Source organism: Antechinus flavipes, chromosome 6 (genome assembly GCF_016432865.1).
Source record: "Antechinus flavipes isolate AdamAnt ecotype Samford, QLD, Australia chromosome 6, AdamAnt_v2, whole genome shotgun sequence".
NCBI lineage: Eukaryota > Metazoa > Chordata > Mammalia > Dasyuromorphia > Dasyuridae > Antechinus > Antechinus flavipes.
Window position 1 is genome coordinate 26728490 of NC_067403.1, and position 17762 is coordinate 26746251.

The 17762-nt window shown below is 38.2% G+C and overlaps 1 protein-coding gene across 1 annotated transcript in view; it reads left to right on the forward strand.

The window, feature by feature from the left end:
* The first annotated feature begins 302 nt into the window (after positions 1–302).
* NWD2 (NACHT and WD repeat domain containing 2) overlaps positions 303–17762 on the forward strand; it is a 157098-nt gene continuing 139638 nt past the window's right edge. Inside the window, exon 1 of the mRNA XM_051964510.1 lies at positions 303–2162. Within this exon, the coding sequence (XP_051820470.1) occupies positions 2012–2162 (151 nt within the window). The 5' untranslated portion in view covers positions 303–2011. The remainder of the gene's footprint in view (positions 2163–17762) is intronic.

The window sequence follows — 17762 nt, forward strand, 5'->3', positions numbered from 1 at the left end:
TAAAGGGCTGCCTTCTCCAGTGCCCAGAAGTGTGTGAGATGCTGGGAAAGATCGTTAAGTCTGTAGCCAAATTACAAAAAAAAAAAAAAAAAAAAACGAAATCCTGGCCGATCACTTAAACCCTGAGCCTCAGTGGTCTCATCTGTAAAATCGGGTTAACACTCTTTTACAACACTTCCATCACAGAGCTGTGAGGAGAGCATCTGGAAAAGTCTGAGCAAAAGCGAGATCCCTCCCCAATCCTAACCCCTTTTGCCTTTCGATCCACTTCATCACACCTCCAGTAGGAGCCGGGACCTGGCTACGCCCACCCCGGACCCGCCAGCGTCCACGCGGGCCGAGCGCGAGGCGCGCGCCCTTTGGGAGGCGCACCGGGAGCATCCCAGGGCTTTGGAGAGCGTCTCCTGCTTAGACGGCCCCACCCTTTCTCTGGGAACTAGAAAGCAGCCGGAGCAACAAGCAGCTGGAGCCTCCCAGTCGTTCTCCCGTCTCCTGCTCCTTCCCCACCCCACCTTGGCCAACACCTTTTTTGGAAAAGAAGCATTTCCTGGGAGCCGCTCTCCAAGACGCCCCGCCACCGACAGCTGCCAAAAGGAGCTGCTCTCTGAAGCCCCGCGCCGGGTCCCTGCGTCCCGGCTTGCAACTCTTCTGATCCCCAGCCTCCCTATGAATTAATAAATAACCCGCCTCTGGGGAAGGAGGGCAAGCTGCGGAGCCCTCGCTCTGTGCAGGGCTAGGTGGGCTTCCGGGCGAGCTCCCCTCAAAGAAAGGGCTCAGACCTGCGGGAGTCTCGGTTCGCCAGTGACCGCAGAGAAGGGAAGTCTCCTTTAAAAAAAAAAAAAAAAAAAAAAAAAGCCCTCAGCTCCGCCCAGCCCAGCACGGCGAGGGTAGAAAAAGCCGGGGGCTGCCCAACGGGGCCGCTCTGCCCGGGCAGCTCCAGCGCCCACAATCCTGCCCTGCCCTCCAGCCGCGCCCCTTCAGGTCCAGGGGATGCCCTTGTGCTCGGCGGCGTACCTAGACGCTTGGCCGAGCCCGTGACCCGCGGGCCGCGAAGCCAGCCCCGAGAGGGGTCGGGCGGCCGGGCGCCCGGAACTTTGGCATCTGACGCCTAACTTCGAGGCAGACTGTACTTAATTAAACACTCGGAGTCCAAACTCGCCAGTAGGGGAGAGAAGGGAGCTGGGTGCTGGGGAGACTGTCCAGTGCTTTTTAACTCGGAAAAGCACTCTCCCTCCCCCGCCCCCCCCCCCGGGGGGAAGCTTCTTTTCAAGCTTTTTTTCCTTCGGCAGGACGGAAGTGGGACAACCTGTCAGGACGTCTAATCCTAAGGCGTCTGGAGGTTCCCCAGCCATCTCCGCCCCGTTTCAACACCTCCCCGTAACGACAACCTTTTGGTTTTGGGGGGGGCGTAAGCTCAGTGGGTTGGCGTGCTGGGTGCCGAAAGGCTGAAAATAAACTCGGGAGCTCTTTGGCGTAGAAAGTTTAGTTTTCTCTGCTCACCCCCCTCACACTCCTTCCCCACTGCCGCCACCTCCACCCTCCTGCTGCCGCTGCCGCGCCGGGAAGAAAAAGGGGGAGGGGGCTGGCGGCGGGGGGAGGGGGCGCCGGCGGAGGCGGAGGAGAGCAAGGGATGCCAGGAGCTTCCCGGTCCGCCTCGGGCGCTCGCTCCGAGCTCAGACCTGGGCTGCCTGAGTAGCCGGCGCCACAGCTGACCTCGCGCTCCTCCGGCCCGCCGCTGCGCTGAAGACACTGGAGGAGGAAGAGGAGGAAGAGGAGGAGGAGGAGGCAGAAGAGGAGAGGCGGGGGGCGCAGCAGCCGAAGGAGCCGGGAGTTCGCATGGCCGCTCCCAGTTGGCGGTGTCCGTGGTGCTGATCGAGCTGCTGGGGAGAGCCCGCTTCGGGCGGCTGGGAGCGGTCGCGGTCCCGGGAGGGATCGCCCTCCCCAGCGCTACCGAGCCAGAACCGGGGCCGGGAGGAGGAGCGGGAGGCGGCGGCGGCTGCCACCGTGGGCGATGTGGCCGGCTGGGGCGGGCAGCAAGCTGCCCTGTGCCCGAGACTCGGCTCTCCGGCGGGCGGCTTTCTCCGGGAACCTCACGGCTCTGCCTTCCCACCTAGTGCCGGCTGGCAGGAGCGTCCGGGTTTTCATCAGCGCCAATCCTGAAGGTAACTGGCTCAAGGTCTTCACCTCTCCCCTCTTCGTGACTCTGTCTGTCTGTCTGTCTGTCTGCCTTGCGGGTCTGTCTGATCTAGGGGAGCCGGAGCGTGGCTCCTCTGGACTGCCAAGCTTCTTTCTTCATCCACCCTCCTCTTTCCCTACAAAGCGGCTGCTACCTTGGGCATGTTGGGTTTTGTGTTTTTAAACCAAACTACTTTTTCCTTTCTCTCCCCACATCCCCCCCACCGTTTGCCTGCTTCCCCCAGGACCCACACATATGCCACCTGGCGATGCTCCGAATTGTGGCTGCCAGCCCTACAGCAGCTCGGAAGTGATCCTGGAGCCAAGTGCAGGGCTCCCCATCCCCACCCCCACCGCGTCCCCTTCTCTTTTTCTTTAAAGGTGAAGCCGTTTCTTGCCTCGGCAATCACAACCTCAAGTTGTAGCTGCTGTCACTCCCCAGCTCTGCAGCAGGATCCATCTGGGTACCGGCTCCTTCCTTCCTTTCCCACTTGCCCTGCTCCAGTAAGAACAGATTCATCTTACTTAATAATAGGGTCATCGCAGGGTGGCCCAGCTGCCTCCCGTGCTGACTGGAGGCTTCCCTGTCAAAGGCTGAATTCGCCCCTTGAGAGGATTTCAACCTTATGTAGGGAATGCGACCTTTTAACGAAACCGAAGCTGAAGAGACCCGGCTGAAGTGAACCGGTTTGAGGGGGATGGGGAGAGGATGGCAAGGGGGGGCCCATTCGGAATCTTGGAGGAAGGAAAAGATCGCAGGGTGGGGGTTGCTGGCGCCTGACTTCAAAGAGACAGGTCGAGTCACTAGAATTTGTTTAAATGCTTGCTTGTTCTAAAATCCCGTTCTGGATCTGCTCTACATAGTGCTGGCCCTGATATCGATAATGTTCTTGACTCTGTGGTGTCCTTTCTTGAGCTTAAGGCAGCTCCCTATCTACTTAATGAGAGCTCACTCAATACTTGTTGGCTCACCGCAAGTTTCTCAAGTGCATTAGGAATCATAGTCTATAGCTAGGAAATTTTTGTCCTAGTTGTTGGGTATTAGTTTTTGTAGTCGCCTCCAATATCTTCCTATTCCTATTGCTGAATGTTAACTCATTTACAGTCTTCGAGTAAGTTGAAAAAGATCTTGGATCTATATCTTCTTAAGTAATTTGTGTTTTCCAAAGTGATAGTTGAGCAATGAACACAAAGTATAGAAGACTGAAATAACCTTTCCCGGTCTGCCTAGTATTTAGTCAGTGCTCTCTTTCTCCTCAAATTAGCTTGTCTTGATTTATGTGTTTCTCTCTCATATGTTCCTATAGAATATAAGCTCTGTTTTTAACTGTATTTAGCTTTTGTGTGTTTTATTTTGTTTGTTTTTTAGCTCTGGCTCTTAGTATACTACTTAGTGTATAGTAGGACTGTATTAAATGTCTGAACTGGGAATTCATTTTTACAGATGAGTGATAGCCTAAAAGAATTACTAAAAAATCTGCTAAAATAAAATAATAATAAATTTAGCTTTAACAATTGTTGAATACCACACTTATTTAATAATAGCCTACATTTGTATAAAATTCCCAGCTTTCTAAAGGACTTTCTCCCTAACAGCCCTGAGAAAAAGTGCAATATTATATCTCCATTTTTGAGATGAGAAACTGAGATTTTTGGAACTGAAATTAGTTACTTCTCATTACACAGGTAGGATCTTAGCAGAATTGGATTCTACTCCACTCTTCTAAGCTTTCAATCACAGTCACTACTGTTCTACTTGTGAGCAGGAAAGACAAAGAATGGATAGCTTTTAAAAGTTCCATTTCACTTATAAAATAATGAGTGTGCAGCAAAAGTTTCTAGTATAACTTTAAAATTATGATAGGGAAGTTATGGGAATAATGAAATAGGTCATGTACATTAATTAGTAATGAAAGGTAATAGAAAAAATTTACTTAAGAGGAGAGGACGCACTTAAAGTTCCGTTAATATTTTAGTCAGACTTTTCTAAATGAGTTGTATGTGATACAGATGTTTAAAAGCATTTTTAAAATGGGCTTAGAATATTCTTAAGATATGTACATTAACTCAGGAAAAGAAATATTTGAACTACACAGTTGGTTTTCTATAAAGAGAAAAGTTGAAACTAAGTTTTTGTAAATGTACATTAAAAAATAGTAAAAAGTGTTGGTAAATTTTATTTTTACCTTTTGAGTGGAAATAATTTGGAATGATGAGGATGTTAGTAAAATGTATCGGTCACAAAATTTCCTCATTTAAAAATATATTAATTGGTCTAGTGATGAAATATTATTTATGAACAACTGCTATTTTTCTTTAGAAATAACATTGCCTTTTTAAAATATGATGAAGTCAAATATCTGTTATTACCATAGCATGCAGATTGATACAATCATAGTCTATTAGAATTAAAAGGGATTGTAGAGCTTAAAAAGTCCAATCTTCTTATTTTACAGAAGAGAAAACAGAGGTCCGAAAAAGATTGTGACTTTAGCTTGTTTTAGAATACAAATAAGTTCATTCCCCCCTAGTTTTTAACTTATTGGTAGTGGTAAATTTTTAATGAGTTAATATTGAATTAAGTAATACAGGAACAAATTTTATTTTATCATTTTTATATGATTCCTCAAAGTAGCGATATTACATGGTAAATATTGGTTTTGGTGCATATATGAGATCATTAAGTTCCTGATTCTAGGCAAGGTTCCCATTAATAGCACAGAAGACTTTGTTGTGTACTAATTTAAGTGAAAGTTTGATCAATGTAAGAAATTCCTTGTATATATTTTTTTCTGGGCTTGATGGTGCCAACATAGCTTCTATTAACAATTATTTGGCATTTGCTGCCAAATTCATGAAGATAAAATTCAATATTCCTATTAACCTCAGGGAATGAGAGGGTGGAATACTAACTAATGATCTTATTGTACATCCTTGACCCCGACAAATTCCATGTGGCTCTTAATTATCTTAAATGGGAAGCTCACCTGGCAAAGTCCTACAGCCTTGAATTTAAGTAGTATCAAAAAGGAGAATGGTATATTGGAAGAAACAGAGTGAAATAGGTTTCTTCTTATAATCTGAGTGTGACACCTTGCAATCTTAGTAACAGCTCTTTCTGAAGAGCACTTTATTGCAAGCTTTTCCTGGATACCATTTAAACACACAAACAGTAGTGTGTTGGTAAGATCAATGACAAAATTCTCAGCCAATTCTAAAGATATTTTCAACTGTTAAATTAAGTCAAGGAACATTATCTGTTGTTTCCTTGTAAAAACAGCGTAGTTCTAATTTATTCTCTAAACAAAAGCTTCTGTGTGTTGAATTAGGTTTGCTGCTCTAATAATCATGCCAAAGGCTCTCCCAGCATTATTGATTTAATATGTAGTTGTTTTAAAAGGTTGGTCTGGCTGGATTCTCTCCTCTAAGTCAAGAAAGGGACAAGCAACAAACATACACTTTTCCTCTTCCTCTTACATTCTCAGAGCCATTCAAACTTATGCCTCATCTTGATAGTAACATATTATAAGGTACAAGATATATTTGTCACCAAGCAGAGTAGCTCTTGCTACTCTAAACTAGTGAACTAGAATTGGACCATTTCTTCCTACAAATACCTTTATGTGTAAATATTTGCCAAAAGATCCCAAGAAGCCAAATGTCAACTTAATATCTCTGACTCATTTCTTTCCTATCCTGCCTTCCATCTCTAGGCCAGTTTTTCTGTGCTCTGGCCCAAGGGGCCTAATTGAGTATTTCAGTATTGTGCCTGAGTTCTGTTTTCGGGGTGTGGGTGTTAGGGAACTAGCTCCCCAGTGAACAACAAAACATATCAAATTCAAGCCCATTCCCCATCATATAGAGGAAGAATCGCATTTACATTGTGATGGTATTATTATAGAACCATAGAAATTAGACCTGAAAACTCATCTGGTATAATCTCCTCGTCAATGCAGAAAATCCTATCATATGTTCCTAAGATGTGTTATATGAAAATATAAATAACATATCCCAACATATTAATCACAGGGCTTGAAGAGATTTAGATTGTTTCACTTCAAGATGTTCTCAAGTTTATTCCGTTTATATCTACATAAAGAGAGAATGAAGGTTATTCTTTCCTGGAAAATAGGGAGACACACAAAATTTAGATAAGACTTGAGTTGTGCTCTTGTGGGACTTATAGCCTAGCATGTAGAATATAACCTATATAATATGTGTAATATATGCACACACACAAGAGTATAAGACAAGTGTGAACTAAGTGTTATGTGAGGTCCAATGGAAATAAAATTTCATGGATGAGATGGCATTGGAATTGAACTTTAAAAAAAAATAAGGTTTCACTATTAAGGATGGGGAAAACATATTATGAATTCTCAAAGGATTGATTCATTTGTGTCTTTGCACTCTCAATGTTTATCATAGTGTCTGGCATGTTGTTATTCATTTATTTTTCAGTTGTGCCCAATTTTTGTGACCCCATTTGGGATTTCTTGGCAGAGATACTAGTTTATCTCTAGGATTTTTTGGAATTTGCCATTCCTTCTCCAGCTCATTTTACAGATAAAGAACTGAGACAAATAGAGTCAAGTGACTTGCCTAGGATTATAAGTGTTCTAAAACTATATCTGAATTCAAGAAGATGTCTTCCTGTTTCTAAACCCAGTACTCTATTCACTGTGCCACCTAGCTGTCAACTTGGCACATAGTAAGCATTAATTAATACTTGTTGATTGATTAATTAGTGGATGGTAAGTAATCCAATTTGGCTGAGTATAAAGTATGTAAAGCAGAGTGGGGTGAGATAAAGCTGAAAAGATAGATGGCCAAAGAAAGAGGCTGAATTTTATTCAGAAGGTAATGAGGTACCTTTAAATGGTTTAAGGTAGTAAAACATTATAAGCATATTTATGGGTAAGGAAGATAAGTGTAGCATAGAGGGAAGAAAGGATAGTTAGGAAGAACGCTGTCCATGGTTTCCAAACAAGAGCTAGAATTAAATTTTCCCAATACAATGATTACAAAGCACAGATAAAATACTATACTACAATTACCTTGCATATTATTTGATTCTTGATTCTGTCAATTACCTAGCTTAATATTCTGCAAAAGAAAAGAGGAGTTAACTATCACTGAGAACTATTTTTCTTCTCTCTCTCTATCCCTATGGTGTCTAATAAAAGTGTCCACCACAAAACATATATGTGTGTGTATGTAGATAGATGGATAGATAGATATTTTTTTGGCCCATGCAAAGACAGACTACATGGACAGAAAGCAGGTATGATCATGCTTAATAGAAATGTAGAAAAACATATTTAATTGCCTTACTTCAACCCTGTCTTTTGGCTTCTGAGCAATACATTTTTTTGTCTAAGCATTATTCAGATAGCTTGAGTACAGTATAAAAGGAGAGGTATTTTACCAATTGATATTATTTGTATATAATCACTTTCTTTGTCTCTATCTCTCTGTTTCTCTCTTTCTCCCTCTCCTTTTTTCTCATTCCCATACCTTTTCACTACTTTTCTTTCCTTTCTTTTTCTCTCTCCTTCCTAACCTTTTTGTTTCTCTGGATTTTGTTCTATCTTTTATGTGTGTGAATTTGCACAAACACACACATACTAACAATATGCATGTACATATGAAAATAAGATGCTGGTAGGGTCTGCTGACCATTATTTGTGCCAGCAGATTAATATCAGGCTTGTAAAGTTCAGGATGAATTTAGCACCTCTTCACCAAAATGTGTCTTCCCAACCATCTTCAGTTCCATTTCCTATTATTATACATCATTGTGACAATTGAAGAGAGAAATAAAATCAGCTTAATACAGTTCAGATACAACTTAGTAGTGAATAATATGAGAAATAATGGTCCAAGAAGAGAAGGCAAATTTAATTTGCAAGAAAAACATATTGAGCTATTATTTTTATTTTACACTCAACGCATTAAAGGTGTTCCTTAACCCTTGTAGATAATTAGTACTATTTGTCTTTATTCTATAGTTGAAGAAAATTGAGATAGCATGAAGTTAAATGACTTATCCAAAATCATAATCAAGTGTGAGATATAGTAATGAGAGTTTGAAAGAAATGGTGTTATTAAACACAGAAAACTCATTCTCTTGAATTAGTGCAGAGCTAATGGTCTAGGATGATGTTATCATATACCATGACATAATAAATACACTTAGCATTTAGGGAGACTCCAAAGAAAGTGTGACCTAGACTATAAACATGTTTTGCTATACTAATAAATCAAACCTAACAGCTTATTGATAATTCAATTTCTGCTACACTGCAGGAATTGCATCGTTCATTGATAAAAGTTGAATCAGCAAAAATGAAATGCAAATAGAACTTAGCAAAGACTTCCTATAAAACATTTATGACCCCTTGTGGTGGCAATTCTTTGGGGGGTATTGGTTGGACAACATTCAACCTAGATTTAATTCTTTCTTTTTCACCTGTGTGACCTTGAGCAAGTAAATTTATTTCTAAAGGCCTCAGTTTCCTTATCTGTAATATGAATATATTATGTCAAAAGAGAAGATCCCTGGAAGCTCCAAATGGTACAGCTAAAAGGTACAGTGAGCAGGGGCTTGAATAAGGAACAACTGAGTTCAAATCTGGCACCAGATGCTCATTAGTTTTGTGATCCTGAACGAGTCATTTAAACTTCTGTTTGCTTCAATTTCTTCATCTGTAAAATAGAGATAGTCATGGTATTTACTTCTCATGGCTATTGTATCAATTCAGATATTATTTTTATCTGATTTTTAAAGTGCCTAGCATATAGATGCTACAAAATGTTCACTATTATCATTATTCTTTAATTTGTGTTGCTATTTATTGCCACTAATAATATTATTATTGAAACACAAGTGCTATGAATTTTCCAAATTGTAATATTGCTGCCAAAGTCAGATTTTGAAAAACATTTACGTGAACCCACGATGTACAACATACACTGACAGAATTCCTTCCTTTCTAGAATCAAATTTATATAAGTTTTATTTAAGTATTCTGGGAAAATAGAGATATCTTGCAATTGTTTTTGTTGTTTTAATATTTAAGTCCAAATTTGGAAGGGGGAGGGGAAGTTCTCTGAAAATAGATCATACGTGACCATGGAAAGACTAATCAGTTGCTCAATCAGCAAACATGTATAAGTGTTTGCTGTATGTCTGGCACTAGGCTCGGTTCTGGATAGAACAAACACAAAAATGAAACAATCCTTGTCCGACCTCACAAATAAATAGAGTCATTATTTTTTAAACTGCTTAGTGATGGGACGGTACTAGCAACTGACGGAACCATTTTACAGGAGAAAGCCCTTGAGCCTGCCCTTAAAGGAGACTAGACATTTCAAACTTTGGAATTCAAGAAGGAAAACCATTCCAGACATAGAGGAAAGTCTGTACGGTAACATTTGGAAACAAGAAGTGGACTATCTATAAGGAATAGCAAAGAGGCCGGTTTGATGGAATACAGAGATATCTCATGAGGGAGATAATGTGGAATCGGCCTATAAATATGGACTGAAACCATGAAAAGATTTAAATGCCAAATTAATTTGGGTGTTTGTGGTAGTTGTGGTACAAAAACTGGATTAGAGAGGTAATAGTTTGGATCAAGAAAAACAAATAATATTTATTTTCATGTGAAACAAGTGACAAAGTTGACCTTCGGTGCCATTATACAAAGCAGTATTATATTAATTTCCCTTTCTTCTGCCTCTCCCATTCTCAGAAAAGCTTCCACTGACACCACTGGCCTGGTTAAATAGACCCAAATGAGGGAGGAGTTCAAAGTAGGACAGAGAAAATGCATATAACACCAGTAAGCAAACTCTGTACTTGTTCTCTAGGGTAAACTTACTAGGAATGTTAACCTCCTAAGGGATTTATTGAAGATATTAAGGTATCACTCAACCATCATATATTGAGATCATAGCATAAATTCATACAAAGTCTATTCAGACAAAATAATAACCGACATTTATACTCTACTTTGAAGCTTTTAAAACTTTATATATTAGCTCAACATCTATGAATATTGTTCTCTCTATTTTTCATATGAATAAACAGAGACATAAAGAAGCTTGAGTTGTCATAGAGTTAGCAAATATCTGAAAGGAATTGAATCCACATTCAGTAATTTATCCATTACATTACTTTGCTTCTCCCCAGTACGTTCAAGAAAGTTCATGACTACCACTATCCCACTGTCAGAAGGAAGACTAAAATCCAATAAGTTCCAAGTCTAGCCAATTAATTTAGCAGTAGGAGTAAATGTTCCTAAAGCATAACACAGTGATGTGAATTCTGCTCTTGAGGCAGAATTACAAAAATCAGTCATTCAATTCAGAAAACATTTAAGTGCATATAATGTATAAGGCATTCTACTGCCTGCTGGGAATATAAAGATGAAACAAAACGTGATATCCTCTGCCTCTGGAGTTTAAATTCGATTAATTAGTGTTTGAGAAAACCCTCCTTCATTGACTATTGATATCTGAAGCACTAGACTACAATAGCCAACTCCAGTTATTTGAGAAATCACATATTTGGAAGGAATTTTAGTCACTAAAAGTTGTTCTTACACAATTTTGTTGTTATTTTGTACAACTTTAACTTGGTTCTGCTCATTTCACTCTCTCTTCATTATTTCACTTAGGTCTTTCCATGTTTTTCTGTTCTAACCTCTAACTAAATCATTGATTTTCTCTATGACTCATCTAGCTCCTTCTTGAGATCTTTAACTCACAACTAATTGACAAATAATCTATACTATCTCTTAGGTAGGCCCAAGGAATAACTAGAATTTCTCCCCAGACACCAGAATAAAAATAGATTTCTGGATGATAGGGTTTCATACACTGCTAAAGGGTTCCATCTGCAATAACAAAGAAGACACCATAGAAATACTAGTTGTCTCGTTTCTTTCAAAGTTAATACTCACCCATGGGGTATAGAGTGATATAGTTTTCTGTAAGAAAGTTATGTGGAAATTAATACTAGTGAAGATAAGAAAATATGGCGTGTTGCTACTTGAAATGAGTTGCCACTAATAATAGAATACGGATCTAAATTGTTGCAAAGTCCATTAATAAAAAGTGAAATTTTAGGTGAGGTAAAACCAAAATTACAAATATAAATAATTTAAAATATAGTTAGCAAAATGAGAAGAAAGAGTTTATCTAGAGATTATAAAAACCCTAAAATAGGAACCTAAAGAGATCATTATCTTATTTATCTAAAAGTGGTTATAAAAGAAAAGCTCCAAGTATGACTTGTCTCTCAGTTTTTTTATTGGTTAATAAGGATGTTGGACTTGCTGATCTTTGAAGTTCCTTTCTGATCTAAATTCTATGAACCAATAGAGGATGGCCCCAAAGTTTTCAAAAACATTTTAATACCATATTTAATTCTTTCTGTAGGATGGCGTAAATTTAAATAACAAAAGACACCTGTTCTTTGGAGGTATATCTTTTCTGGGGAGCATTCTGGAATTATGCCTAAAGAGGTTTTAAAAAAACCTGTATTTCCCTTGACCCAACAATACCACCATTAAGATTGTTTCCCAAGGTGATTAGGGGAAATAGGTAATAACTCAGATGTTCTAAAACATTTATAGGAAACTCTCTTTGTAGTGACAAAGAAGTGGAAATTGAGGGGATGCCTATCAATTGAAGAATGGCTAGCCAAGTTGTGGTATATAAAATAACAATATAATTGATTTTAGAAAAACATGGAAGGATAAAATAATGAAGAGGAAAATGAGTAGAACCAAGAGGATGATGTACCTAATGGCAGCAATATTGTTCTTCTTGTTGTTTGTCCTTTGTTCTCAAAGAGGACCATGGCATCAGGGAGGTGATGTCATGACATTCAAGTATAAAGGTATGATTTCCTATGTAACAGAGGGGGAAAGGAAAGGAGAGAAAGAAGAAAGAAAAGAAGGAAGGAATGAAGAAAGGAAAGAAGGAGGTAAGGAGGGAGGGAGGAAAGAAAGGAAGGAAAGTGGAGAGAAAAAAGGAGGAAGGAAGAATGAAAGGAGGGAGTTTTCCAATTGACCAATTCCAGTTTGTGAATGCTAAATAATTTTGAGTATTATAAATATTCAAATCAATTATAAAGGCCTTATGAAAGAAAATGCTATCCATATCCAGAGAAAAACTGATAAGTATGGTTTTATATATATGTGTGTGTGTTTGTGTATATGTATATATACATATGTGTATATAGCAGCAAATACATATATATATTCTATTCCCTTTCCTTCCTTTCCCTCCCCTGCCAACTGATCACTGTATAGCTTTGTAATAGTTCTCATGATTTGCTTATTTCTTTATCAATTCATGTCTTACCAGATTTCTTTGAAACCATCTTCATCATTTTTTATATCACAGTAGCATCCTATCACATTTCTGGATGATAATTTGTTTAGCCATTCCCCAAACTGATGGGAACCCTCTAAGTTTCCATTTTTTCGCTATTGCAAACAATACTGCTCTAAATATTTTTGAAAATATCATACCTCTTTTCTCACTATCATTGGTATGTAGGTCAAATAGTGGTAGAGCAATGGTATCATTTGATCAAAGAGTATGTATACATGGCTTAATAGTTTTGGGGGATCATACTTTCAAATTTCTTTGTTGAATGGCTAGATCAGTTCTTAGCTCCACCAGTACTGCGTCAATGTACCTATTTTCCCACAATTCCATCTAGCATTTGTCATTTTCCGTTTTTTTGTCACTTTTGCCAACATGATAGGTGCAAGGTAAATGTCGTGATTATTTTAACTTGCATTTCATTATTATTAGTGATTTGGAGAATGTTTTGGCATTATTGACAGCATGGGTTTCTTTCTCTGAAATTTACCTCTTTATAAACTTTGACTATCATTTTAGGAAATCATTATGATTCTTATATAAAGAATGAGATCTTTATCAGAGAAGTATGATGTGAAGATTTTCCCCTATTTACCTGCTCCTCTTCAAATTTTATCTACATTGGGCTTTATTGTGTAAAAGCTTTTTAATTTTTGGTAATTGTCCATTTTACCTTCTGTGACCCTCTTCAGCTCTTGCTTGGTCATGAACTATTTCTCTATACATAGAACTGATAAGTCAGATAGACTGACAGGTAATTTTTTTTCCTTTGCTCCTTTAATTTGTTTCTGATATCAGCGTTTGTCTATATCACATACCTATTTTGGAGGTTACCTTTATAGTATGTGATATTGGTCAATACCTCGTTTCTGTCAGATTGCTTTTCAGTTTTCCCAAAAGTTTTTTGTCTAATAATGATTTCCTTCCCCAGTAGGTGGGATTTTCTGAGCTGAGCTGAATTTATTTATCCCTGTGCTCTTGATTATTTTATCAGTTTATTGGATAAAGTCATAGCTTATCATAGTGACAGAAGAAACAGAAGTAGCAACATGGAATTAGTGGAAGATGCATCTGTCTGTCTGAGGGAGCTTAAGACCTAGATCCAAGTCCTGCCTCGATGCTGACTGCCACAAGCAGATTTAGAATTTAGAAAAGTGACTCAATAGTAATATTTATTGGGATTTAGAAAAGTTATTCAATTTCCCTGATTCTTAGTTTCCTCATCCATAAGATGGGAAGGTGGAAGTTGAAGTCCTTTACATATCCTTCTAGACCTCAGTCTATTATTTTCAGTGTTTCTTCACTGGAGACAGGGGGGATGACTTACATGTCAAATGATAGGATCCATAAAGAAAATCTTAAGAAATGGGGAGAAAGAAGCTAAAGCTAATAGAGATAAATGTAAAGTCTTAAAATATGGATTCAAAAAAATCTATTTCTCAACTATAAGATATAGGAAATATGCTAGGTAGACAATATTTCATTTGAAAAATATTTGAGTTTCACTGAACTTAGACTGCAGGCTCTATGGCTGCCAAAATACTGTGCATTAAAAGAGTCATCGTGTCCAGAACTAGAGAGGTGATTTAGTACTGCTGTTCTCTGCTAGGACTGGGTGACATTTGGAGTTTTATATTCATTTATATGTGCCACGATGTCTGGCGTATATTAAACACCAAATAAAGGCTGATTGATTGATTTTCTTTCTTCAAGTCCAGCATTATCATATTTACATACCTTACTGTCTCTAGTCTAGACTGATACAGTCTCAATAAAAAGAACTTTTTTCTGCATATTTCACTTAACACTTGTTTAAAAATATTGGTGAAAAAAGTATTGTGGCAAAGAGATGAGTGAACCACTGTAGTTCTTGACATGATTCAAGAAAATATTAGAAACATTCTTTTTATTGTCAATGTCTTTGAATCTGAAGTGTTCCAAAGGGTTCATTAATGCCATGGTTAAAATAAAGGACAAACAGTAAAACATGGATGGCAGGTGTCATTCCATGAATGATGACAGAATGTGACCTGATTTCTGTGAACTGATCTTCACTGAAATTCCCATATCTTCTACTATGTGAAATATTATGAAATGGGTGAAACTGACTTTTTTTCATGGATCATATTTCCATCAGAGAGAATAGAGTGCTTCTGACACAGATTTATAGAGGAATTAAATTTAAAGTATTTCTTCAATGGAAAGAAAGATTTGGTTCATTTTTGGTGAATTGGGTGTTTTGGAGGTAGACTGGAGCACTCCATTAAGGGGACAGTGAGTAGGTTGTTGCTACTTGTGAGTTTTCTTTTGTTTTGTTTTTGCCTGGGGTAGAAAGCACAATCTAGTAGAAAATGTATTTTTTTTTAAATGGTGAGAAACTTGCTTGCTGACATTTGCAGAACTAATAGCATCTCACAGTCTGTTGAAGGAATGAAGGAATTGGAAACCATTAAATTAGTTCAAAATGACATAGTATTGGGGAAACCCTGAATGCATGCTCAATCAAATATGTTTCAATTGTGGGCGCCACAGGAACTCGCACTTAATTGAAGATGTTTAACAAAATTCTAGCAATCATTTATTGACTACTATATGCAAGGTACTTTGTTGGAATATTCTGAGATCAGAATAAAATTAAGAAACTTTTGTCCTGTGATGGTCGTTAAAGGAATGATGTGAAATTGCTGTTAAAAAAATAAATAAATATTTACAAGTACAAGGAGAAGGGGATTAGTAGCCAATTTCCTTTCCAAATTCTGATTGTCTCAGATATTCAAAAGACCAGGGCATATACAAAAATCCTTGTATAAATAGAAGGCAGAGATGGTTAATGAAAAAAAAAGAGAAAAGAAAAAGGATTCAGCTATACCCCTCAAATAATCACTGTCTATTCTTTAAGCTCCTGCTACCTTTAGGAGCAATGATCTGAGAGCAGACAAGCTCTTATCTTGAATATATGAAGAGAATTAAGAGGACTTCTTTTTAACCATAAAAGAAAATGAAATAAAGTCTTTGATTCAAATCACTTTGAAAACACTTCAAAAGTATCTAAATGGCAAGATTTTTTTTAAAATAAATTGTTGTGTGTTCTTCCCTCTCCTAAAGTTGAGCTGCCTATGCAATATTCTGTATTTTTATAAAGAGACCAAGGCTACAAAATATATTCAACTTCATATTTCTAAACATTGCTTCAAAAATATAAAATATTAATTCAGATTCAAATTAAATAATGTTACTATGGATTTTGACTGCAAATGATAGGCAGAAACTCTTTAAGAATCTGAATTCATAGACAGTTTGTCAAAAAAAATAACTCGACCATTTTAACCACCTTATAAGTGATTTTCTCATTGTATATGATGTTCAGAAAAATCTTTATATCCTAGTTCTTATATTTTTATGTAAAACAAAATGTTCTGATTCATTCTAATAAAGATTATTCTATAATTTTCTTGTTTTGCATCTATAAAATATATTTGTAAAAGAGTAGATAGATGCTTTAGCTCATCTCCTACCATTTTTAGCAGGTCAAATTCCCAGCCCTCACTGGAAACCCAACCAGATAGAAGTGTAATCGGGAACTATTTAACAAAATAAATAAAAATACAATATAAAAGAGATAATATTAATTTGTTATTTTCTAAGTTATTATGTGGTTTGCAGGAATCTATTTGATATCATTGTTCTAGATCACTGCTTTTTCGTTGTCATTCAATGAACTTTTACTCTGCTCCATCAGCCAGAACAACACCATCCATATGCGGAACCATTACAGCAAGTAGAGAAGTTCCAAATGCTGTGGATAAGTTCACTTACCTTAGTAGTATATTTTCCAGGAATGTGCAGTTTGACAATGAGGTTGACAGATGCATTGCCCAAACTAGCTCAAGGTCTGGGGGGCTGCAAAGGAAAGTGTGGGAGAAAGCAAATAGTAGACTGATTATCAAACCGAAGTTTCTACAGAGCAATTGTGCTGACCTCATTGGTGTAACCTGTGAAACTTGGACAGTCTGCCAGCACCATGGCAGGAAACTGAATCTCTTCCATTTGAATTGTCTTAGGAAGATTCTAAAGATCATCTGGCAGAATAAGATACCGGATACTGAGGTACTTTCTCAAACTAAACTCTGAAGTATTCAAAATCTACCGCAGGGACTGCAACTCTGATGGGTTGGCCAGGGTGTTCAAATGTCAAACGTACACTTGCTAAAAAGACTATTTTATGGAAAACTCACATAGGATAAGCGTTTACCTAGGGGGCAGAAAAAGCAGCACAAGGATTCTCTCCTTAAGACAGATTCTCTGTCTTAAGAGCATTAGAATTGATTTTATGACATGGGAGACACTGGCATGTTATGAACTCATCATATGGCTCTATGAGCCAAGAAGAAAAAAACCATAAGATGCAAAATTTAGAGTATCTATCCAAAGTATTCACGTGGACTATTTGTGCCCCCCCCTAGTAAAGCATTCCTAGCTGTATTAGTCTAATCACCCACAATCAGACACACTTGACTCAAATATGGTGATGTTATTTTTGGTCTTTTTGAGAACAAATGACCACAACCCACTGTTTAAAAGTCTATAATTATATTATACCACTTTCTCACCATTCCTATCCGTGCTTCCAGAATTCTCCCACCTTCATCAAGGACTATAGCATCTGTTATAGACTTCTTTACTCTCTCCTTTCATCATCCTTGAAATATGTTTCTAATCTCTTAGCACTTCAACCTTGCAGGTCATTATTTTTCTCAAGTTCAAGTTCCTTTATATGTCAGCCACCCACCAGAGTGATCCCAACTTAAACCTAACCTTCAATTGGAATTGCCCACTTTCTGAAACCTGACCTTTGAAATTCCCCTCAACTACCAAAAAATTCTACCATTCTATTTCTTCTGTTTACTCTTTCTATTGCCTGATCTGTTCTTCATGATCATCAATCTCTTGAAGCCATAGAACAAGATCCCCACAATTTCCCCTTCTATATTTCAAAATATATTTCAAAAATGTACTTTCCCCCCCTTATTTACCCTTTCTCTTGATTTTATCCATTCCCAACTTTTCAGATTTATGTCAGTGATTCCTTCTATCTCTTGCTGGGCTAACCCTCCTCCATGATAAGATTTAGTGCTGAAATGCAGAATTCCAGTTTGGAAGAGCTGTTCTCCTAAAACATCCAA